Raw genomic sequence first — 25,244 nt, 5'->3', positions numbered from 1 at the left:
AACCAATTTGTCATCGTCTATTACGCAAAACGATTATGAAACAAGCCATTAGACCTTTTTTATCGTAAAAAAATAAAAAGACATGTGCATTCTAACTACTCAGTATCACAAACATACACCAATAAATAACGTTGATGCGACAAATATAAAAAATGCCATTACGTTCTTGAACATCAAAGTGAAAGAAACGGATGAACTATTATCGTTCAAGTATAATCGTCAAAGGAGAATGTCGTGCAGTACCGACTGCTCGAAGCGTTTTCGTTGCATCTTGAGTAAGATGTCGGTAAAAATTGAAATTTAAAAAATGAGTTCGCGGTACAAATGAAACTTCAAATAAAAGGAGGGAGACTAATTTTATGAAATTCAATGATAAGAATTGACAATTTGCAAGAGTAAAGGTGTTGTAATTTGTAGAAAGGGAAAAGTCGTCATCCAACACTGATTAATTATTTAATTACTAGATTTTTCGGTCTAAATTTGATTAATAATGTTAATGTTAATTTTCGAGAAGTAACTTCAAAGCCCCGTTCTTAAAAGTGCATTTGCTTTTTTCTGCTTTGGAACTTCAGTTTCTCCGCGGGGAAAAGGTAGTAAAAAAATTAAATAAATATCCTGTAATTTAATTGCAATTGCCAACAGATTAAACCTAAAAAAAAAAATATTTGGTCTATACTGGTCGACGACTGATCTGCTCAGTACTGGACAACAAACATGTAGAAAGGTTTCATAATATACAAAGGAAGTTGCAAGTCTGGAGCTGATAATTACATTAAACAGACTAGATATAATATACATAATAGACAAAAATCATTTACTTACCTGAGAAACAAATAATCAACTCTAGAAATAGCTTTCAACACTTAGAATATCAACGTATACGTTCAACGTATCAGGACAACGCGAACAACGGAATAAACTATATGCCTCTGAAATATAGTACACAGAATTGTTATATTCGTTTGTTTACTCAAATAAAAATACTAATATCTGGCGAAAAAGTCGAGAAATATAACGATATCGGTACTCTATACTAGTAGATACTGCACGACTCTCCCTCAATTAACTGCTTCACAGGATACAACGAAACATGAATTATAATATCGTAATATGAAGTATAATATCGTATATCCATGCTGGAGTATACACGGCGTAAAAGAAACATGCGGGTATAATTCGCAAAGTCTGAGAGGAATAAAGAAAAGAAAGAGGTAGTGATCGTAACGATATCCGATAACAAAAACTTTGATACGAGTCCGCGAATTATGTGACGCTGCTGAAGCCAATCACCAGTAGTATTATGCCGACTGATAATACTGTTTTATATACGCAGCATACTTCGACAGAAACTCTCGTATATTTATAAAGAGAAAGGTGTAAATAATAAATGAGACTTAAAAAAATGTTTGGTCTTCGGGATGTATACATCTATGTTTACAATAAGAAAAACTGTTGAATAGAACAATAAGATCACTTTAATCTGTATCTAAGTGTTATAAATATTTCATTATCTTTCTGGTTATTTCCTGCTCGATTTATAAAAAATGTACCATTGAAATTTCTTTCTTTTCAAAAATTGGTAATTATCGATATCTCATCCATTTTACCGATTTCGATGATTTTTAAATACGTTGTAGAAATCGACATTTTGAACATAATTATAGATGTAACATGTGTATACGCTGCTCGACCTTAGTTTCCAAGATATTCGCAAAAAATTGTCGGTACCACTATAGCGAATTCTAGCAATAATTTGCGTCCGTGACAGCATACTCTTCCGGTTTGGTTGCCGACGGCTGGATAAAACGACACCTAACCCAAACATATATAAGCTATAAACAAAAGATAAGAATTAGGTTTGGGTTAGACGTTATTTAATCAGGTCGCTGTGCCGTAAGAGCCCTTTTCCATTTGTAACTAGTAGCGCGACTTGTCAAGAGTCGCGCGCGACGCCGAACAAAGGTCAGTTTTATTCTTTTAATGGAACTACACATTTTTTAACATATTAATGAACTTGTCGTGGTTTTCTTTGTAAAAAATTAGTAACTTATACATGTGGAAAACCTGTTAGTATGGAACAAAAAAAGTTTTGGGAAAACTGAGAAACATAGATAAAATAACTAAATTTTGTGTTTTATAATACGTGTACTATCATGGTAGAAAATTTCTCATCGTCGTAATATTAATTATTTATATTCAAGATATTATAAAGTCGAATATTATATATAATGATAATAATAGTATAGTATATATTATTACTATATACTATTATGTAGTACTATAAGGTAATAGTATCATGTTTTGAAATGTCTTCGGAGAGAATCCCTCAATACTACAATAAAAGAAATCAAGCTTTTTTTATTTTTTATTTGTGATCAATGAAAATTTTACCAACGTATTTCTTACATTTTTTTCATTAAAATAAGACTAAACACGATATAATTTTAAACATATTTGCTTGCTTAATAAATGATAATTAAATACATATAAATAAGCAAATATAATTCAAATTATATCGTGTTTGGTCTCGTTTTAATCAGACAGATCACGCAAATACGTCAGTAGAAGATTAATTTTAAAAAACTCAAAAATAAAAATGTTCCGCTTTTGAATTAGTACCTAGATACATTGTCTGGCCGATATCCGACATTGAATCGTGTTACATTACTCGATCGCGGCGGACCGTCGGGTTCTGCAGTGTGTCAAAAGAAATCTCTCCCCGTAGTGGGGGTGCAATTATGCGGAGGATCTTTTTGTGCAATTATCGAATGTTTCCTGTACTTTATAGTCGCACGCGACTGATCTGTCGCGGTGAGTCGCGCATTGACTTTGCAGTTGCGCGCGATCCTTAGTAGCGGTACCACTAATGGAAAATGTGCCATATTCGACGATGGATTTTGTAGTCGCGCGCGATTATTCACAAGTCTCGGAAACTGAAGATGGTTTGTATATATATAGGGAAAAATTGTTCAGAATCACGTCGTCGACAATATATTAAAAAATCATCGAAATCGGTGAGGTGGATGACATATAGATAATTATGGAAAAATTTGTCTATTTGAATTTTTTTCGAAAATATGAATACAAATAAATTCATTCTAATATGTATAAATTTTTATCCTAATTCCTTATTATTGCATCATTTATTTGCAACTTATTGCGAAGCATCCACAAAATGTTAAAACAAGAAACAAGTTTGTTTATACCACCACTAACTCGCAAAATATATTTTCTCTTACATCGTAACCTATTGAAACAATCTTTACGGGATCGGATTAACTCCTATTATGTACAGATAATACTTGTACCATAAAATGGAAAAAATGATTAGCATTAAAACTTTTTTATTACCAAATTAAAAAAAGAATTAAAATCTATTTAGACACGTTTGACGATGAATCCAATAACAACGAGTTAGAGATGACACAAACGTGTATACATAAAATCTCGATGTTCAGTAAACTAACTTCGATAATCCGGAATCCTTATACAATTTTCTTCAGAATAATTTCCTTCTCTATTTGCAATTTAAATTTAATATATTAACTCCGCAATAACTAGTGAAGTGACACTAACGTCATATAAGTGTTAACTAAAGATATATTCTTCGATTATTTGTTATTCTTATTCTTCCATATTTTAAATATCCGAAATTATTGGATTTTTCTACAAACGTAATAAAATCCACATTTTGTTAATTTTTGCCGTGAAAGTTGCTTGAAATTAAACGGCCATCATAGAGTTAAGAAAATTTTTATATTATACTCTATAGTATATATTCATTTATTATTCCAACTATCGTAATGGAAGAATAACGTTAATTGTGAATGATACCGTTAAAAATCGCAGAATAGGTACGAAAATAATGTTGCTATTACCCTCTTAGAAGAATAACAACCATATCGAGATTAATAATACATATATTCGTACGATCATCGTAAGAACCGAAGAATAAAGAAGAAGAATAAAGCTTTCGTGATCAATGTCAAAGGTCAAACACCATCAGCGACAATGATAACCGATTAACACAGAATTTTCTCTCGGGACAATTCTGACCACACGAATACGATTATATCATTTTATAGATGTGCGTTTGATTGCATGAAATTGGTCGTTAACTCGATATCCTCTCTGGTATCCGAAGAACAAAGGCTATAACCGTGACATTGTTAGAAATCCCACACAAATTGTATAGCAAGCTCACTTAACCTGTGACACGAATAAAAATGTTTGTAGGACGCATTTTCAAATGTCATTGTGTAAATCACGTTGGACGAGTTTGCTCGATATCCCGAAACACAAAGCCAAAATCACTCGAATACACCAAGTGCTTGGGGACGCACAAAAAATTGCCGAAAATAATTATCTGACGAAAAGAAATTGTTTCTAAACTAGCACAAGTGCCTATGCGCAAAGAAAACTACGAGCTAGAATTTTGCCAGGGATCGCACACAAGCGCGTAAACGCGAGATTTCACGAATTTCCAGCTTGATGATCCCTGCGAGGATCTCGTGTTACATAGAGGAACGCGAAACCCCCGTCTACATTTCGACCACTGGTCGTGTGTTCGATGGACATACATCGCGGCACACATAGCTCTCACGAGGGATGGTTTTAGAAACGGGCTTTGTAGCAATGATACCGTTGTATCGCCACGTAATTGAAACCCTGGCCTATACACCGATGAGGGGCCGTTTCAATGACAAAAGACACGTCGTATCGCACCGAGTATCATTCACTGGGCCGATGTTCTCTTGCCAGCCGAAACAAAAGCTTTCAGACTTTCAGCACTCTTGCGGCACGCCTTTTGATCATGTTACAAAAAAATCTTTTTTATTATTTCATTTAGCATAGACGAACGTATGAAAATAATCTTTCTCGCTATCGCTTCCCAACGATGATTAAGTTTCTCTGGGTAAAATAGGAAAACGGTCGTTGAATTGAAAGTTTAGACTGAGAAATCGCGGGACATGAAGTTTTAGCGGTGCCTATAGAGTAAAAGGAATTGATTAATTGATATTTATGAAAATTGTTCGAAGAAGAGTATAAGGAATAAAAGAATTTTGTAAAATCTTCATTTTGTCAGAAATGTGTCTGTTAGAACTAAACAATGAATACTGAATAAAAATAAAACGATTACAGTTGAGTTACGTAGGTTCATAACAAATATATTTTCTTCCTTATTTGGAATCAATGTTAATACATACTTGTAACGCGCTTAAAAATTATTGATGAAACAGAATCAAACCGCTCAAACGAAATACTTATTGCTAACTGTGAACAAGAGTTCACATCCTCTTGAGCCTACATCCTGTAGAGCCTACACATCCTCTTCATTCATGATAGAAGTTTTCTATCCAGAAACTTCTTTAGTATCTACTTTAACGTATCCATCGACATTTTAAAGACAAGAGGATCGTAGCAAAGGAAAGTTACAGACGTATCGCCTACGCAACCCCTGGCTATACTGGAAGCTTTGTACTTGACGTTTTACGTGTATTTCAATAAAAACGGTATAACCGAAACCCTTTGCAACAATTCTTCTTCGCCTATAAAAATAGTCAACGTGAAATCGCAATAAGTTCCAGTGGAAAGAGCCGAATGAAGGAACGGTCGTGAACGCGGCAGCTTTTACGAGACACGACATTTCGGAAGCAGTAAAATTCTATCCTGTCAAGCGTTCGCATAAAATCCTTGCTCGCTTTTGGCCATTGCTTGCAAACAGACGAACGTATTCCTCGTTCGTTTGAAAAAATTACTTGGGATACGCATGTGCGATGTTTGTACGATAGTTAAAGCAGATCTTAGATAATAGATTGAAAAATATATGTACCTGGTAAATTCTTCTGAATAAGCTAGCGAAGTAATTTTCGTTATCCTAATATCCCCTGTATTTTTTTATTATCGTTGCTTTTTATCGTAATTTACTATTAGTTCTCTTTTTATTTGTTATTAACTTGCAAGACAATTTTCACTTTGTAATAACGACTTTGTTATATGATTTCGCAGTGCACCTGCGATAAAATATGTGATGACATTACACGTCATTCTTATTAACTTATTTTATATATTCGATTCGTTCACTTGCCAAATAGTTATGTACTTGGTTCTCGAAGATTAATTCTGATCACTAATTTCTTCTTAATTAATAAAAAAGTTAGCAATAAGTAAGCGTACATCTCCGTGGCTGGACGAACAGTTTCGTGAAATGAAAACGATGACGTCACGCGACGCCCGACATGCCGCGTCGCGACGAACTAGCGATCTTACACGCAGCCATACTAGCGTTCCGCGGACACACCACGTACAATGCAAGTCGAGAGAGCGAAAGACCATAAACACCCCTGTGAAGGCTGGCCGAGATGCCGTGAAGATCGTTGCCCTCCGGGTGCACAGTAGAAGTAAGTAGAAGGCCGTAAAGATTTTAGGACTCTTTGGACATGAGATGTTGGCTGACGCGGCGGCAACGCTATGCAACAACGAAAATCAACCGGCTCGGCTTGCCCGCGTTCCTTTCACCGCAATTCTCTACCCTTCTGCGAGATTTTTCTTCCGATTTCATCGGAGAATTAGAGAAAGCACGCGAGGATCTTTGTGATCCGATTTTATTTTGTCCATATATTTGATGTAACTACAGTAGATTTTCGGTAACCGGAACGCTCGTTGACAAAACGCTGGAATTTTACCGGGATATCGATCACTATAGAGGATTGGAGAAGAATCGAATCATTTTGTCGCATATATTTGAAAAAAGATGTGGTACACTAGAAATCGAGGTCACTTTTATAAACCGACAAGTATAAGTAAAACAAATTATAACCGAGATCGAAATTATAGTAAAGGTAAAATTTATCTGAGAGCAAGTGAAAGGCTTTTATATATATATATATACATATCTTGTATGTTTGAAGCCTTGAAAGTATCCTGAAAATAGTCCGCTTTAAAAATCATCATATATCTACCTTTTACACTTTTACCTACTTCCTGGTTTGATCTAATCTTATCATAAAAGCAAGGACAGTAAAAACGTTCGAAATTATGATACGATAAATTAAAATGAGCTTTCAAAATTGATACTCTATAAGGCAGAAGACATACACCTTTTGAACGGAGCTTCAAAATTTTATAGCCTCTGTAGGTTTAACTTGCGATATCTTAATTCGCTTTAACACGTAAGTAGGTGTACAAATAAGGAATAAAAGCAGTTAAAGGACAACATGATAAAAGGAAGACATTCATAGAAAAGAAAGAGTGATAGCGCGGAAATACGAGTCGTAAGTTACTTGGTTGATGTGCAAGTGTGGATCGCCAACACTGATGGGAGCTATAATATTTTATGGCATTCTTGTGATAGTAGTAAGCTGCCCACTGAGCAGAGCAGATACAGCGAGGGTGAAAGTGACAGATCATTTAACCCTGTCGCCTCGTAAAAGAGATCCGACTCGAGTCACTAGACTGTGACCAACTTTACAATCCACCCTTCCTTCAGGCGGGTTGACCAAAACCTTGCGAACTACAACCACGCTGTTTTTAAGACTGATTTAGATCCAGAGTCGATAGTTTAAGATACACGCGAATCAATTCTTTCGTTCCTTACTAATTTATTTAACAGCCACAAATATTTGTAATTTATCCATTGCACAAACATTTTAACATTTAGAAACGTATAAGAATTATTGATAAGTGAAATGAAACTGTATTTATGTAGTTACTTTCTAAAAATAACACGAAGGTAATATTCTACTTCACAGTTCGAAATATGACCTAAGGATTAACTTAGTTGTAGAATAATTAGCAGTGATAAAGGACGTATATATATATATATATATATATATATATACACATAAGCTCATAACAACAATAACAAGCACAAATACTGGGCATTGCATATTCGTTTGAATATCGTAAAACTTTCGTTTAAAACGCTACTTCGACATTTCAAACAACTGTCTAATAACGTAAAAAGCTCACGTAACTTTTCTTTGAGCTATGTATTAAACTCAAAGCAAGAAACTTCAAGAGTACCATTGCAACAGATACTGTCACGAACGGTGTTATTGCATATTGAGGATAGATCTATGTATAGCATGAAAAGGCCACACGCATCGATATTTCACACGTTATTCGTACATATAGTTTTTAAATATAAAGTTTAAAATTATTTACAAGGAGCATTGTTCGATTGACGATGAAATTGCATAGATTTTTGGTTCGTCAATGGTTGCTGATAACTTACAAAATTTCTAATTTATCATGGTTATTATTTTTTTAATTATTTAATTTTCCAAAACAGGAGTACTACCTTCTTAATTATTTTTCTCGTAAAATATTATTTTTCGTCTCTGTTACTGGCAATTAATTTAAGAGATGGATCTACTTTTGTGAAAAGTGATCAATGAGCAATAGTTCGCAACTTGCGCGAGTTTATCTGTTACATAATTTGAAATATTTACAAATAGCTTCTCTTTATCAAATAGTATGTTCAATTAGAATGTGTCGACATATAATCGCCATACAAGATAAGGTTTTATTTACGTAGTTTTCTTCTGATTCGCTAACAAAAAATATACAATAAACAAAAATGAAGCTAACTTCTAATCTAATCCACCAACAGCATTTCTAGAAATATTTTTATATATCTTGTAGTACTTTTTCGGTTCGTATTAAGAAATCTATACGACTCCATTATTAATTAAATAGTATTTCGTATTAAATGTACCCAACTTAGAAAAACTTGATTTACCAAACATCCGCGAAAAATCGAACAACTTTGAATGTCGATGAACCGTTTGTGCTATACTACTACAAAATGTATAAGCGGTAAACAAAAACATCAGTTCGTATCCTACAACCATTTCTGCGGTTACAGTGATTGTGTTTCTAAGCACATGTTCCATTAAATATAACTCCCTCGTTAACTCAATCGTACGTGATAGAATATCTCTCTATTCTGAAGAAAGTATAATTATAAGGTTCCAACAGATAAAAATTGCATAGTTTTACTAGGATTAAGTGTTTCTTTCGAATACTTTGTTTCACTGTTAATGATAAAGGAAAAGATATAAAAAGTTACGAATTTTATTAGTTCATTTAAAGCATGATGATCGTATAGTCATATATAACTAACTAAAATTAATTGTTTACCTCATTCACACTGTAACTATAAAGTAGCGTAGCAGCGTAAGTTTCACATCTGAAGTGTCATAATACGTAGCGTAGTTACTAATATTTTTAAAAAGTTGAAACTAAGTATTTTATAAAAACACTATTTTTAGATTATTTTAGAAATATCAAGGAAAAGTTCAAGCAACCTTGACGATAAAAAAATATATAATTATGTATTATCTAAGTCATGCATTTTAAATTCTCCGTTATTTTGTTACACTGCCAAAGGATTAATTTAATTGGCACGACAGTTTCATCTGAAGAAACAGAGAAAGACAAAGTTATACATATTCGTTACAATGTCAGTCTAGGAATATCCTATTATACTATATTTAGCTGCAGTTGTTAAGTAATTGAAATTTTAAAGTCACCTTCGATATACAGCAAGTAGGAAGCTCTGCATGATACTAATTTGCCTTTAACAAGAGAGTGAAAAACTATATTTAAGTCTATTAATAGTCAATCCCTTTACTATGAATGTCAAATTTTTCACATTATGTTCTTAAGATCAAGATAAATCAAAAGAGAGTTTAGGAAAAAAATATTGCTGTGAACGGCAAAAAAATTAATTAAAATTATATTTTGCTATATAACATTAAGGAGACATTAACAATTCGTTGAGTTCGCCTATTCAAAATAGATTTTAATAATGCACGAGACTCAGAACATTAATGTTCCTTATCTTGTCTATTATATCGTATATTTTTGCTAACATATACGTACATACTAAAAAAAAGTCATAAGCTGTCTCATGCATCATCAGTCTTGTACTTTTCATAGTATGCATATAATTACATCAAACAACCTACACTTTTTACGCGTAAAAATCCAAGAACAGTTAAGTATTGATGATTTCCAAGTACGTTTAGTAACATCGATCGATTCTTCTGACTGAACACGCGATACCGAAGACGACGAAGCTTGTCACGCCAGGAAACGAACGCTTGACGTATGAGAAATGTTACTTTGTCTCTTTGTGCAATTTAGCTTACATTTTTTCCACCGTTGAATTCGTAGTTAGGGAAAATAACTGAAATTAATCCACTGCAGATTAGTGCCTTTATGGGGATTCGAATTGCCATAATAAAAAACAAAATCAATGAGAAATATAAAAATAATTATATCGTACAGAGCAAATTTAATCGTCGTTATTTACGTTCCTAGATTTAATTGTTTCAGCAATCGGTTTATATTTCATATCAGTTCTAATCAAACTGCAAGCTAAGGGATTAGCAAGCATTAGTAATTTATTTATATTTCAAATAGTATTGCAGTTTTAGCTTCAGCCTACAGGTATGTATTTATTTAATCGCTTTTGCAAATACTTGGCAGCATTTATGTATTTACATAAGAATTTAACTATATATATATATATATATTCTTATCAGTATTTTCATATTAACTAAAGTTTCAGTGGAAAAAAACACGGTATTATTAAATTTAGCTTAACAATGAATAAAATTTTATATTTTTATATATAACTAATGTAAAATACTTGTATGATTCATTGTATATTATTACAGTTTTTAATTAGTTCCTAATGTTGTTAAATTGGCTAAGATATAATAAACAAAATATATACTATGAACAACATTTGCTTTATACATAGAACAAAACATAGAATCGTTTTTTTTTTAAAGTTAAAGAATACACCTTCGAAGGAATAGAAATCGACGTCAACACAATTTGACGAGTATAACTTGATGAACATTCATCGCCTGTATATAATAAGTACTTATGGATTTATCGCAGTTGTATCTAGAATGGAGTATTTACGTAAACGATCTGATATTAAAAAACGTATGCCTCGGTACAATGGACGAAACACATGCAATCGATATTTTAATGCAAAGTTTTCTGGTAACTACGGTAGCATCACGTGACATACATTGTGTAGCCGAGCAACAGAAAGCTTTAAATGTAACCGCAGTTACTTTACTTCGACCTGCTTCGCGTTCTTATTTACATTTAAATACTTGCAGTTACCTATTTATACACTTTGCACTCAGCTTGCCAGCAGTTGCATGTATTGTATACCTGTCAATCATCGGTTAGAAACGAGTCAGGCAAGCGGAAAATTTCGCTCAAAAGAAAAAAGTCGGAAAGAGTATGCGAAATGAATTCTAAGATACTCTGATATTATTATTATTATTACTATTAAATAATGTCCTTGTTTTACTGAAAGGAAAAATGAGGGGAAAGATCAAGTAAATATCTGATGATACTCGCACGCGATAACGCGTATATATTGAAAATAATATTTTTATTATTACGATCTTCTTCGATACACGTAGGTACATATATTAAACATATATATTAAAGTTTGTATGAAAAAATGTTTAAGTACAACTTATAAATGACATTCAAAGGATATTTTATTATTTTAAAAGTACCAATTTTATCTACTCTATCTTTGTTTATAAAAATACTTTCTTCTATAAAAAAAAAAACTCTTGCCACGAATAAGATTGTTCATTTACGTTGCTATTAGTTTATCAAACGAGTAATCTAATCTAGGTTATCTCTCTTTCACATTTACAACTATAAAACCGTCTAACGAGACGAAGGAGTAGACATAAACAAATCGTAATTGCTGCGGCTATTGATTGCCGATCAGAGACAATCGAATGTCTCTAGTCTCGCTTCGTTGGGCAGATTGTAGTGCTGATTAGAGATTCAATTTATGTTAGGCACGTGCTGTTACAGAAATTTCAAATGTGAATTGTAATTTGACTTTATTTTCACCAATACGAAATGGAATGTAATGGAGTGGATTGGTATGTACAGATTTCGAATGGAGCGAAAATGAAGGAACGTTTCTTCTGAAAAATGTGCAGAAGCGCAAAAATATAACAGAAAACAAGCGGTGACCATTTATTATTATCAAATAGCACATATGTATTAGAAAATAGACGCTTGAAAACGAGAAATCTCAATTTATATTTCAATCGAATCTCTTTGACCTAAACGCAACATTGTACTTTAGCGAGTGATTAATTAATTGACCGATAAATGTATTTGTTTCCAATAAAACTACTGTCAAATTTTTAAATATATTATGTCTTCTTTACGAAACTACTTGAAGAGACATGTGTCTATTATTGGTAATTAATAAAAAAAAGAACTTTCTTTCACAAGCTAAGTGATTCCGCCCTGAAAGTATTAACAAGGAATGAACAATCATCCTCGCGTAAATACGATAAATCCTTCGCTCATAATTGTCAAAACGTATAAATAATGAACATATTAACTTTCAATCCGCGATAGTGGGAAGATCGTTTAGGAGGATCGGAGGGTGACGTAACGATGCGTCGCGTCGGCCGAGGGAAAGAGAAAGGGAGGCATAATAAAACCTGGTAGAGTCTACGGTTATAAACTGAATCCCTGGGATAGTCCAGGTTAGAAGCCGGACGTTTTCCTGGAACGCGGACTAAAATCCGTAGGGAACGGGGAAAAGTGTTTGCAGACAATCGAAGTCTAAACATTAAAAGAGATCATCTCGGCATAAAAGAACTTTCTATCGAATTTACGCGTCACAGAGATGCAATATATGCGGCAACGAATAATTCCTTCGGCATTTGGGGTAATTCGTGAAAGTGGCACCGACGTTAACGAGAAAACTTGGCCCAACAGAGAAACAACTGGGGAGATAGATGCTTATGTTTGAATTTTTAATTCCTACTCATAACTTTACACTACATTTATATTGCCGGGAGTAAGAAAATCATCGGCTTTATCGGATATGCGTTCGAGTTAAACTACTTACGTTAGAGAAAATAGAAAGCGCGTTGGAATATTTAATGTTGGTCTATATATGCTGGAGAATAAGTAAGAAGCAGTCCAAAAATAGTAAAAGTATCGATGTGTAAAACGAAACGGGAAGCTAAAAGTGGACCTATTAACGCTTAATTGTCTGATATTTTCATAAAATGCAAGCTGTAGTGATTAAATCAGGTAATTGAACGAATATGACATTAAGAATATAAAAAATACAAGTATAAAATATAGAAAAAATTAAACTTTAGTACATATCAGTTTTGTAGAACTGTAGAAATGATCTTTCATAGCTTATTTGTAACAACGTTGATCTTCTTTCTTAAATTCATTCAAATATAAATATAATTCTCTCTACTAGAGAATAAATAGAGAATATTTCACAAGAATAAATCTATTTCGTTAAAATGCTATGACATACAATGCAAATTATTAACAAAACCATACTAATGTGAACGTGTCACATTTATTTAATTATGTAACGTATCAAAATATTGTCAAAGTATTATAAATTGGAGCTGCTGAACTGTTTCAATGACTTGTGGTTGACAGTGACTAAAATTACTTTCGCAAGTAGTTGCCAGTTTTATAGAGTTACTTTCTAATTTCTAATCAGTTACGTTTGTGAAACTGCTTTTCCCCAGTTACGATGTTTAGCTAGGATAACATGTAGTAAGTATCAAATCGAGAACGTTGCTGCAAACGCTAAATAATGCAATAATAATAAAAACTGAATAATTGTTACTGTAAAACAGTGTTCATCAAATGTACAAGTTCTAAACCGAAGGTGACAATTTTAAACGCGCTGAATCCGCATGCATTTGATATATTGAAATGCATGCATAATATTGAAACCGTGAAAGTTTCTACATACCTTTTCACAAAATAGGTATTCATACTGTTCTGTAATTTATACATTAATTCGACAAGCGCAATACATTTAAGAAACATATCGCAAAATTAGTAACGTTATAGCATACTTATAGCTTCGTTTATAGTCCGTCAAAATGCAACGAAACCTGACGTAAAAGCGTGCAATGTACCTGTTAGATATCAAACTCGAAATAACATTGTAGAAAATACGGGCTTGATCGATAGCGCGTTGAGTACTAAAATTGAGTATGATTCCTATAAAGTCGTTATCATCTTTGTTAGAGGGTATCATCAAAGTATTAAAGAATCATTGTTTGTTATACTATATGTACAGGGGTGATCTACGTAACTGTTTCATGCTATAACTCCGTTACCGCTGCAATTACAGAAAAATGTCAAAGGGGAAAGATGAATGATTCAAAGAGTACTATATTCGTAGGATCATGCTTTTTTTCTAAAGTGCAATGATGCAATGTGCAAAGTATGCAATTATTCGTAACAATTAAATTAACTATTTATTATGAAATTTGCTTCTAGGAGCTATGTTGTCTAAGCTGTTCGATAACATTAAATAATTCATCTATGAAGACTGCGTCGATCAATTTATTGTACAAAGTAGTAGCGTAACGCAAACAAATTGTATTACAGAAGTGTTAATCGTAAATTGCATTCCCCTTATACAGAGTATCTTCGCGTGAAGGGAGGAACAGTCATTATTCGCTCCGAACTAATCGTGAAATTATTGGTTGTTAATAGTGTTTATACAATGAAGCCATAAACCACCCGTCTTATACGTTCTTTGTTCGTGTAAGTGTATTACAATAACTTGTTCCGTGTTTGAATCATTAAGGAATCTTTCTACTATCATCGATCAAAGTAAGACGCTATATGACTAACTACGCTAATCTCTTTTATGAATATAGGTATCTACATACAATGTCATTTTTTGTTTATTAATGTACATCTTTACTTAAGGGGAGAATTTTCATCTGAACTAATATAGGTCGCTTAAAATATTTTATCTACGTAAATAATTTATTTTACGTAAGATATTTTACGCCCTGAAATATAAAACCCATTTCTCTACAACAGAGAAAATAAATAAATTATTTTAATCGAACGTAATTATTAATTACGTAACGATATTATGCAAAGAGATATGCAACAGAGTCATTCGTCGATAAATAAATTTGTCCGAAAAACTGACTCATCACACCACTTACAGCAAAAACCAACCTCGATCGTTTCAACGAGTAAATCGAGAGGATCACGGTGCTTAAGATGGATTTCCATGTCCTGACCTATCCTCAGTTGTATCCATGACACCACGCACTAGAACGGTAACCCAAGAAACTCGTAAATGCTACCCCACAGTGCCACACGACCCCTGAAAACACTGCGCCATGCTATTTCGTGTAATAAGAGAGGCTACCCCTTCGGCGTTTAGTTCAACGTACCAAAGGTCTATAAAAGGGTAATAATTGATGAGAGTTTGTAAGTGGTCAATGTGTACGTCATCGATCGCGGTAGCTGAAAAGGAAGAAAGGAGCCGACTCCGGCCCGATACAAAGATTTACGAGTTAGGATTTCGAGAAGGTGATTGTTACGAGCGAAGGTCAGAAGTCATAAAAATTTCAAGAGTTTCCTGACAAAAGTGAAAAAAATTTTTTTTTCAGACAAACCACAAAACCGTTCTATTTCGATTATCGTACTCGTATTCTTAGAAAGATAGTAACTCGAGCGTAAACTCGTGTTTCAAGTTTCCCACCGATATTAGAACGATCGTAAATTGTACATCGTAGTACAAATGAAATTAAGGAGACATTCGAGCATTCTACGGCTCAAAATAAGGGGAAATCAAGAATAACTGAATCGTATTGGAAACTATTGTCGAAGAAATCGAGTTTAAAAAATTGTCAAACATAACGTGAATTTCTAAATCTTTCGAAATTCATAATTCGTAGCTACACAGGATTAGAGAATCGACAAAAGTTATTTTATATTCGCAAATATAGCATAAAAGTTTTGCGTTTTAAATCTTATCTTGGGGAAAATTGATCTTGGGAAAAATTTGAACATGTTTGGTCAAGAATTAAGCCGGTACACATATATTCGACAAACATAACATCATACATGTATGTCTATATTACGTATATATTATGGTCTCCTAATTGCATTATGCTAACGTGCCGCACGATCGGCAGCATCGTACGACGATGGTTGGAACACGCTGGAAGAAACATGTACACGAAGACGGAAGCATTAAAAAAAAGCATTAAATCCGTCCTATTATCAGGAGTGTTATCTTTGTAGAAATCGTGTATGTTATTCGAAGAATTAATGTTTCTTGCTAAGCAATCAACTAGATCTTGCACGATCTAGTTCTGAACATTAATCTCTACTACAATCGATCAAACGCTTGCTGTACGTTAAGAACCATGCTCTGATTTTATTGACAGATTAAACTCAGGCTAGCCTATGAAGATCGTACGTTACTTCTCCCATACTACGCCACTTACTATGCCTTTTTCTCTCTTGTATTTCACAAGTCCCTTTGCACGCACGGAACTACTAATTACTCGATACAGAAATTATCTCGCTTGTAAAATATTATCACGAGCGAATAAATTCTGCTCGCGGCCCGCTTTAAAATATTCCATATATTTCGTGTCGCATGGGTTACCTGGAATTCATGATGTGATGTGATAAAAGCTCTGTTTCGTAAATAGAATCTACTCTGACATGCTTATTCGGTAAAACAAACGTAGAAGTTACTATCTCTACGGCGCATCATGCTAGTATGAAAAAGACTCTTATTATCTATTAAAAGTAGAAATATTCTCAATGAAGTTCACGGGTTTTTACTAAATGCTTTTCAACGTGCTCACTTGACAAATGCGTGTCTTGTAAAGTAGAGAAAGAAAGGGACACTATTTATAAAAGACCCCTTAAAAAGGAGAAGTAACTATGAGAACAGGCAGTTGCAAGTTGTAAGTGTCACGCGTCAGATGGCCGAGACGCACGACTTCACATGGGATTCAAAATGGCGACGGCGCAACGTCCTCTGTACACGTACAGTTGGTGAATTGACGTTACGTTTTCGCCAAACATATCCTTCTTCGGCGTAACAACGAACCACGCGTTATTAAAAGTTCATGTTCGATACCTTCAAAGTGCAAGCTCGTAAAGACCGACTTTACAACCCTATATACTCGCTATGATCACCCCTGCGCTAAAGGAACGATTCCCTATGCTCCGTTCGCTTCTACCAAACCTTTCATGATATCGCTGGATCCATGCCACTTTTCCATTACCAACTACGATACAGTGATGCCGTGCCCTTTGTATTAATTTCATCATCGTGGATCCGTGGAAACGTGTCAGTTGGAAATCAATTAACAGATTTATGACTCTTTATGAGAACGACTACCATAAAATTTGGATCGGTCGGGTCCCATGCAAGGACCACGGAACAACGACATAGATCAAAGAAAAATTATTAGTGATTATTAGAGGGGCCGGAATAGTCACGAGTCTTTTATTTGTGTAAAGCCGGTTGTAAGAGGGATATAAACGAAATTGCATTGATAACATAGAGAAAAAGTAATAGATTCCCAACTTCGGTGGATGTGTTATACGACGATCACAGCAAAAGAATATAACAGCGATATTTATCATTCCTTATAAGAAAGCAATTTTAATACTCAACGCGATATCGATCAAGCCCGTATTTTGAATTTATTTCTAATAAGGATTCATTTCATTTTATCAGAACGTAGCTCGATAAGCAAAACAACGTTACTGAAACAAAATTGGCCATTAGTTTCATCGGTAGCTGAATTAAAACAGAACGCAGTATCGATATATGTACACAGGTAAAGAAAACATACATCGGAGTTTCTTCACGAATGAACGAACGTACAACATTGAAAGGAAATAATTTAGTTACGAGTGGCTGATTGTTGTTTCAAACTCGTAAAAAATTTTAGCATCATGTCCATGCATTATCTCGTTGAGATATTGTGAGGGGACGCGTGCTGAGATCCGTCTAGACAGATCGGAACAAGCCGGTGGCGCGTCAATTCGACTTTAGTGTGGTTTGTCCGCACGCAGACTTTAGCCTCCTTCGAACCGTTTACGTCCGTGAACAAACTATTTCATCCGAAAGCGAGCAAAATAACGATAACTTTTAAAAACGAGCCAGATCGTAAAAGCAAGAGCGAGCTCCCAGGTTTCGGCTTTGGTTATAAGTTCGTATTATATTAGCCGGCTTCGAACGACTCACCATCCAATGGGGACGCTCGTAAACCCAGGGTTAACATTCGGTCGGGTTGTCAAGTGAAAGAGTGGCTTGAATTTCGTTGGGATCACTGTGAACGACGTTATAAGTACGTTCGTTCGGTTATACCCAGCGTTCCGAGGCTTTTGTTCAAATTAGAGCTACCGAATCTCCGAATCGAAGATCGCTTTCGATCATAAATTTCTCAACTTTCTAACATCGTTACTTAAAAATTATCACATATGCGTGGAAGGACGCGTGTTATAATTTTGTCACAACACGTTAGAAAAGCTCGTTAACAATTAAAGAGAATCGTATTTTAATGAACACGGCTCTTGCCAAATTTTTCGATCTTCTATAAAAAAAAAACTATTCTAGTATTCAGAAAGAAGACTCGCAACATGGTGCAAATCGATATTATAATAAATTATCTACAGAATGTGTATTTAAATATTGGAGTTTCTTTTGGGTCTCTTTATTGCCGCGAACTCATCAATAGTGAAACCTATCGAAGAAAGATTAAAGATACTACAAAACGTTATTTTTCTTTTACAATCAAACATAGACAAGAATCGTTTGCGTTATGAACCGTTCAATTTATAAACTCAGACACATCGATTACTCTATCTGAAATTTGCGCTCTAAAAGCTTGTTCATTTGTAAAACGGAGTTAATAGTAGTCTGTTTGAAGTTACGTCGTTGAAGATTCGGTCCATAAGAATATTCTTCCTCCAGTTGGTCCGTTTTATGTCTCTCGTCGTTAAGATGACGTCGGTCAAAGTCGTAAGACGCGAAAGCTATAGGTAATCAGTAACAAACGTTCGATTCGAGGAAGTGGAATATAGTGGTCGAATTGTGTTCGAGAAGAATAATGATCTTTCATTAACTGAACGTCTTCAAATAATATTTTATACGGTAATTGCAATCGATATAATATCTCGTATATGCATACACAGCTAAGTAATAGTCTTCTGACAACGACTACTGAATACTGGTCTTTGTTTCAAAGTCTTCCAACAGGGGAGGTCTTCTTATCTAGTCGTTAATTTTTTTATAATTATTTCGTTTTAGCGCTAGTTTCCAATGGTTGAAGATTGACACGTTGGAACTGCGAAATGAAAGAAAGTAGTTGAGATTGTTTTCAATTGTAGTAGTTTCAAACTATCTGAACATTTATACTTTGTAAGTAGTATGTACGTACACTGTTTTAAGCGAAATAAGATTACCTATCAAAAGCACGCGATACAAATATGTGAAAGTAGCAACGAGAAAGTACCAATTGCTCTTTAACCAGTAAACGATTCACACACTTTATGCATCCTCTCAAGTAATAAAATGTCTTCATTACTTCTTCGTAATATCTTTTACAAAACAATCAGATTTATTTTAAATGTAATTCGGATCAATAAAATAGATATAACGATATAATAAATATATAAATAAAAATATATCAAACATAAAATGCAAATTAAATTTATGATTCGGTTCATTTATCCAATTATCTCTCCTTTACCCAAAAATAGATTTTACTTATCAGGTTAGAATTACGAATATTTGGAAAGTCAGATTGAAAACCAAATTAATCAACAGCCACGCAATTAATGAACACGAGGATACAATTAGCAATAATATAAGCGATCGGTACACATGTACGTCTTAAAATACGCAGAAACAGTTTGATTTATAACAACTTTAAAATAACCTACGGCTAATAATTTATCAACGAAATTTCGACTTCTATGCAATTTGTCAAGAAAATGATCGTTTCAGTTTTGAATATAATTTAAGTATTCGTAAAACGCTATCGCGATTGAGGAAATTACTCGAAGCACAGCAGCGTAATCAAAACCGTATAAAAAATGTATTAAGGGACTTTTATTTTTATTTTAATGTAAGAGATTTAAAGAAACTCGAAACAAACAAAACAACCCATACAATTTAAACCAGTACTGCGCTGATGTGTTAAATGGAATTTGGAATAATTTAATGGGATTGAAATCCATCACTTTCAATATAATGTATACTAATGTATATAAACAAATTTTACGTTTCATGAAACGAGATGTGTGATAGTATGTATAATAGTAATACTCCCAATCTTATTATTGAGCTCGAGATAATGAAAACAATAGAAACTAATTGCTCTATGTATGGAGGGTGAGTTTCATAGGTGAAGCAGAGGGGAGCTCAAAGTCATAGCTGAAAGTCAACGCAAGCAACAGGTAGGTAATCCCGGTTTTCAATGTGTACATATCTACGTACACATTACATGTATATTTATCAACAGGCAAGTACATCGAAGTAAATAGGTTATGAGCATGCGTATTAAATGTATCCTTTTCATACCCATCCCCTCCGTCTGTAATCTTATTTTTACTGACATCATCTGCATACTGGTTCGTTTAAGTCCATGCAGTCTCTTTTAGGATTTTATGTTTTAAAAATCCCAAAAAATTCTTAAATATTTTTTCAAGTCTCTAGAATATCATCCAATAGTTTTTTATTCCTTCGTGTTACCTTATTTTTCTTAAGCAGAGCGAAATTTAAACAAAAATATAGAAACAATGGAAAATTATTTAAAATTACTGCTCGAGAATGACCTAGTAATGCAAATGGAGGGTGAACCATACTACGATCCCGTATTGTAAATATTGTGTTAATGGACGCTTTCAAATTTTAATGGTAATTTATGTTCTGTAATTCGAAAGATGTTGAAGAACGAATGAATTGGCGAAACGAGCTTCTCAAACAATAGTCCTTGATTATTATGCGCTTGCGTGATATTTAATGAAACTTTTAAAGCTTCATTAAAGAAGTTTGCGGTTTTATTACACAAAAAACTAAAAATGCAGTTTATTCTTAGTAAAATATATTGCAGTAATATTTTGCTATGTAGTCACCTCTATAAATGTCTGATATCAAATTCTATGCACATCGTTCTAAGTATATTCTATTTGAAAGCAAGTTCATAGCAAAATACATTGACATCATTAATACAATATATACAATATCAGGAACTGATTCATTGTACGTAATAGCGATATGCATGCTCAAAAGATAGAATAATAGTAGGAAGATTATTACTACTCACTGGTTAGCGACTGCGGCAAGTGGGAAATCGTTGCGGTATGGGGATGCATCGGCGGTAATTTTCTGGAAGGAGGAATACTGATGACACCACCAAAACCAGTGTGTATGCCGTTGCTGCCGTGACTGCTGACCGGTGAATCGCCACTGCTGCTATCGTAACTACCCTCGATACTTATAGCTGGCTGAGGAATAGACGAAACTCGATCGTTTTCTGCACCAAATGGCAGTGGATCCACCTGTTAAGGAAAGATCAATTACGATCGGGGATTGACAAGATACAGGCGACTTGTTTGAAATTATAGCAGCTGAGAGCTATACAGGAAACATAATAGCAATTTTCCTTATATTACAAGTATCCTAACCCGGTGTTAAGAGCGTGATGAAATACGAAATAATCATAGCCTCTCGCAATTCTGTTCGTGCAATTACAGTATCAGCGATTCAAAGGTTCAGACCAATAATGTACTCCTTAATCAGATGATTTATTTCTGAAAGGCATGCATGTTCCGTGAGATTTATACAATCTGGCCTACTCTCTTTGTCAGACGTGATGACAGTTAGAACGTCTGGGCGGGAAAAGTGAAACGAGAATATGAAGTAACGATACCTTCTATCCATCAATTTCAAATGGAACGCGGAGTCTTGAATGTTATTGTATATGGAGCAAGATGAAAACACGGAAATATATATATAAATACAGCTACTTACAAAATTATCGATAAAAATGATTAATTTTGATTAGGAAAATTAAAAAATACTTTTCTTCAATTTCCTTTAAATTGTTTAAATTTGTTGTAAAAGTTTGTCACTTTGTGCAATCTTTTTAATAGAGAAAGACCCAAATTACGTATTAGTTAATATTTCTAAAGTAAATTTTCTAAAAAATAGTTGTTATTTATATATGAATTAAAGTTGTATTTCTATACGTGATTGAATGAAAATTCCACCTTTATTCAAATATTATAAAACATCGCATGAAACTTTTATTTCAAGTGTTATATATACTACAATCAATTAGATGATATTAATGAAGCTCCAATTAATTTTACCATAGTTACAATTATATATATTTTCTTATATGTATAATGGTTAATTGATATATTCACATACTAAGTAAATAAAATATATTGCATGTATAGATATATGTATAACATTCAATTTACATTGTGACCAAGTACATACTCTTTATTATATTGTAGAAAGCAGACATAAAAAATTGATGTTTTTATATCTTAAATAATATCGTAAATTTTAAATTCTGTATGTATTTCTAATATGTAAATTAAAAATGTACCTACTGTTTCATATGATCTCCAAACTTTCGTCTTCTTCAATTTCTACAATTTAATAACACACAAAATATTGAAATATATGGATATCGATACAATTCTGCGTAGTGAAAGATCTAAAATCCTAAATCTACTGCAATAATACAAAATTATAAAGACAATAGGAAACCTATAAATTTTGAAATTCCGATCAGAGCCATTAAATACATTTCGACTCTAAACTGAACAGAACTCATGAATATCAAATACATAATTCTATCTAAGAAGAATTGACTGCATTTTATCTTAATTTGTATAGATATTCAATTAATTTGTACAGATACACAAATATTGATGAATACTCATAGAATTCGTAAAATTTAGAAAAGAGATATTTTCATAGTATACATAGCATAAAATTCATAGAAGAGATATTCATAGAATTCATAAAGTATTCAAAAACTATCTATGTTAAGAAATCTCAAAAAAATAAAAGCATCTCACTAATATGAGTAACAAAATATTTTCACAAAGATACTTAGCAAGCATATAAATAGGTGTAAGTAAATACTTTCTAACAAGAAAGCGAATAATTTTTTATTCATACATTTCAGATATGTTTTTACCTACAACACTTCTTATTATTTGACTAGTTATTACAGCTTTGCAAATATTTTACTTTATAGTGTAATAATATTACTTTAGGAATAAACAGTACATATTTTATACGAATTATGAAAACAAAATATTGCTATCTATATGCTCGCCAGTGTACCTACAAAGAAAAAGAAAAAGACTAACCTCTTCTGCCGCTCTGACTTTGACTTCGTCCTGCGCCAGTTGTCTTCTTAGCTTCGTCTGCTGCGCCATCACTCGTTGCCGATCGGCTGTGATCTTGCACTTCTCACAGTTACAATAACGATACTTGCAGTACCTCTTGTGCGATTTTAGAGTGATCTTCAGCCGATGATTGCGACATCGGGCACAATTTCGTGGCGCACGTGGTCTTGGCGTGCTGTTAGTGGACGACGATGCGTCCGTTTGGACTCGTGTGGAAACCACCTCGTCCCCGTTTTCCATGCTGTCCTGCGAATGTTCCAGATGCTCAAACGTGTTTGCACCATTTGACTGCTGGGGAACCAGGTTTGCGGTTCTGTTTTGCTCGTTCTCTTCACGGTACATAAGTGACCTCGATTCGAAGTCTTCTCGTCACAAAAAATAATTTCGAAGAGATGCTCCAAGCACAGCTCTACGCTAGGCTGTCGATTCGTTAATCTTCTAATATTTTATGCTTGTCGAAAGGATGTACATTACATGTATCATTCGTTCGAGGTGCGGAGAATCGATCCTCGGTACCGTACGTTCCTATTCCAATTCGAGTTTCACATTCTGCAACATGAAAAAAGACAGGATTTTTGTAGATAAGTAAGTGAGATCGTGCCACAAATAATCAAATTAATGTTTTACTATCTACGAGAGCTACTAGGAGTTATACCGAAAAAGAGAGAATATATCTTTTAGAATAAAAAGATCCGAAAGGTTGTGACGTTTTCCACGATCGATACATGTATTACGTAAAGGATTACTTTATTTTAAAAATACAGTGATAATGGCATTTATAAAATGTTATATATAATACAAAATGTATGAAATATTATAAAAGATTATAATAACAATCTCGTTCAATTATATCTATACATGGAATTTATTCGTCGCATCAATGTTATTGCATTACATTGATTATTTACGTTAAGTCTACTCAATTGACGACCCAAAAGGTCGCGGTTCAAACTTCATCAATTGAGATGATGGTAGATAGTGTTATCTAGAAATATTTTTTTAATTGTACCAATGCATTTACTTCCAGCTAGACGAAAGACCGCTTAATTGAACAACTTTACCTTTCACTGAAATACCTAGTAATGATAAAAATTCCGATAGGCTATACAACCGAACTGTCCAATCAAATGTCGCCACATTAAACACATGGTACTTCTTTTATGTCTGAACGTTGGTATTTGTCTTTAATTATTATTATTTCTGTTTAATAATATATACCATATAAAAAAGTATCCTGAAAACTTCCATTAATTGATATTACATTACTATAACATTGAGAACTGACATCGTCTATATACAGTAATTTCCCTGTTCTTTTAAAAACAAAAAAAAAATGTGAAAATTCGTTTTGAGGAAAGAAACATGTATCAAGAGATAAACAGTAGCATCGACAAGAAAAGATAGCATGAATGTCAAGATACAGAAAAGCTAAACGCGAAGTTCGATGCTTGCATAATAAAAGCTTCCTGCCAGAATTTATGAATGGTTAATAGAAACGGCAGACGGTGGTTTATCGAAAAGATACAATAGGAAATGGAACTAGTGCTAATGCTATACAACCAAACAAAAGTATTATCAAGTATGTATTTAGAGAGGATGTAGCAGCGGCTTTAACAGAAATTTCGGCTGAAATCTGAAACCTATTGAATATTAAGCATATGTGACCTGTATGTACATATATGTCTACATATATTACGAACAATGTGTAACTACATAGCATAACAGTTTCTCACAAGTAGTTTTTTTTTTTCGTGTCTATAGAACGTAACTCTGACTACATCCGAGCTAAAAATCTACAGAAAGATCTACAGAAAAGAGATTGTGCAAGTTTTCGTTGTTGCTATTATTGCCACAGACATTTGCATAGTAATCATTCACAGGATACACATTATAATCCTGAAGCATAGCCAATCAACAAGCAATACTAGTCCGTCGTCGTAGGATTCAGCATTGTT

At 33.6% G+C, this 25,244-nt stretch overlaps 1 protein-coding gene across 5 annotated transcripts in view; it reads right to left on the bottom strand.

Moving 5' to 3' along the window:
* Positions 1-25,244, bottom strand: part of LOC117232638 (doublesex- and mab-3-related transcription factor A2) — a 94,155-nt gene that overhangs the window by 61,518 nt on the left and 7,393 nt on the right. For 4 of the 5 annotated variants that reach the window (XR_004493155.1, XM_033492147.1, XM_033492146.1 and 1 more), the window contains exons 2-4: positions 23,251-23,838; positions 22,480-22,518; positions 21,183-21,417 (exon numbers count right to left, since the gene is read on the bottom strand). Coding sequence is in view for 4 of the 5 variants with exons in the window: in XM_033492147.1 (XP_033348038.1) it covers positions 21,183-21,417; positions 22,480-22,518; positions 23,251-23,631 (655 nt within the window). In the remaining variant the exon portion in view is untranslated. The remainder of the gene's footprint in view (positions 1-21,182; positions 21,418-22,479; positions 22,519-23,250; positions 23,839-25,244) is intronic. The other variant, XM_033492148.1, reaches the window with a different exon arrangement.

The sequence above is a fragment of the Bombus vosnesenskii genome, unplaced genomic scaffold (genome assembly GCF_011952255.1).
Source record: "Bombus vosnesenskii isolate JDL3184/JDL3185 unplaced genomic scaffold, Bvos_JDL3184-5_v1.1 scf7180000013289, whole genome shotgun sequence".
Classification (NCBI taxonomy): domain Eukaryota; kingdom Metazoa; phylum Arthropoda; class Insecta; order Hymenoptera; family Apidae; genus Bombus; species Bombus vosnesenskii.
Note: the sequence above shows the minus strand (reverse complement) of the source record. Positions and strands in the feature narration are given on the sequence as shown.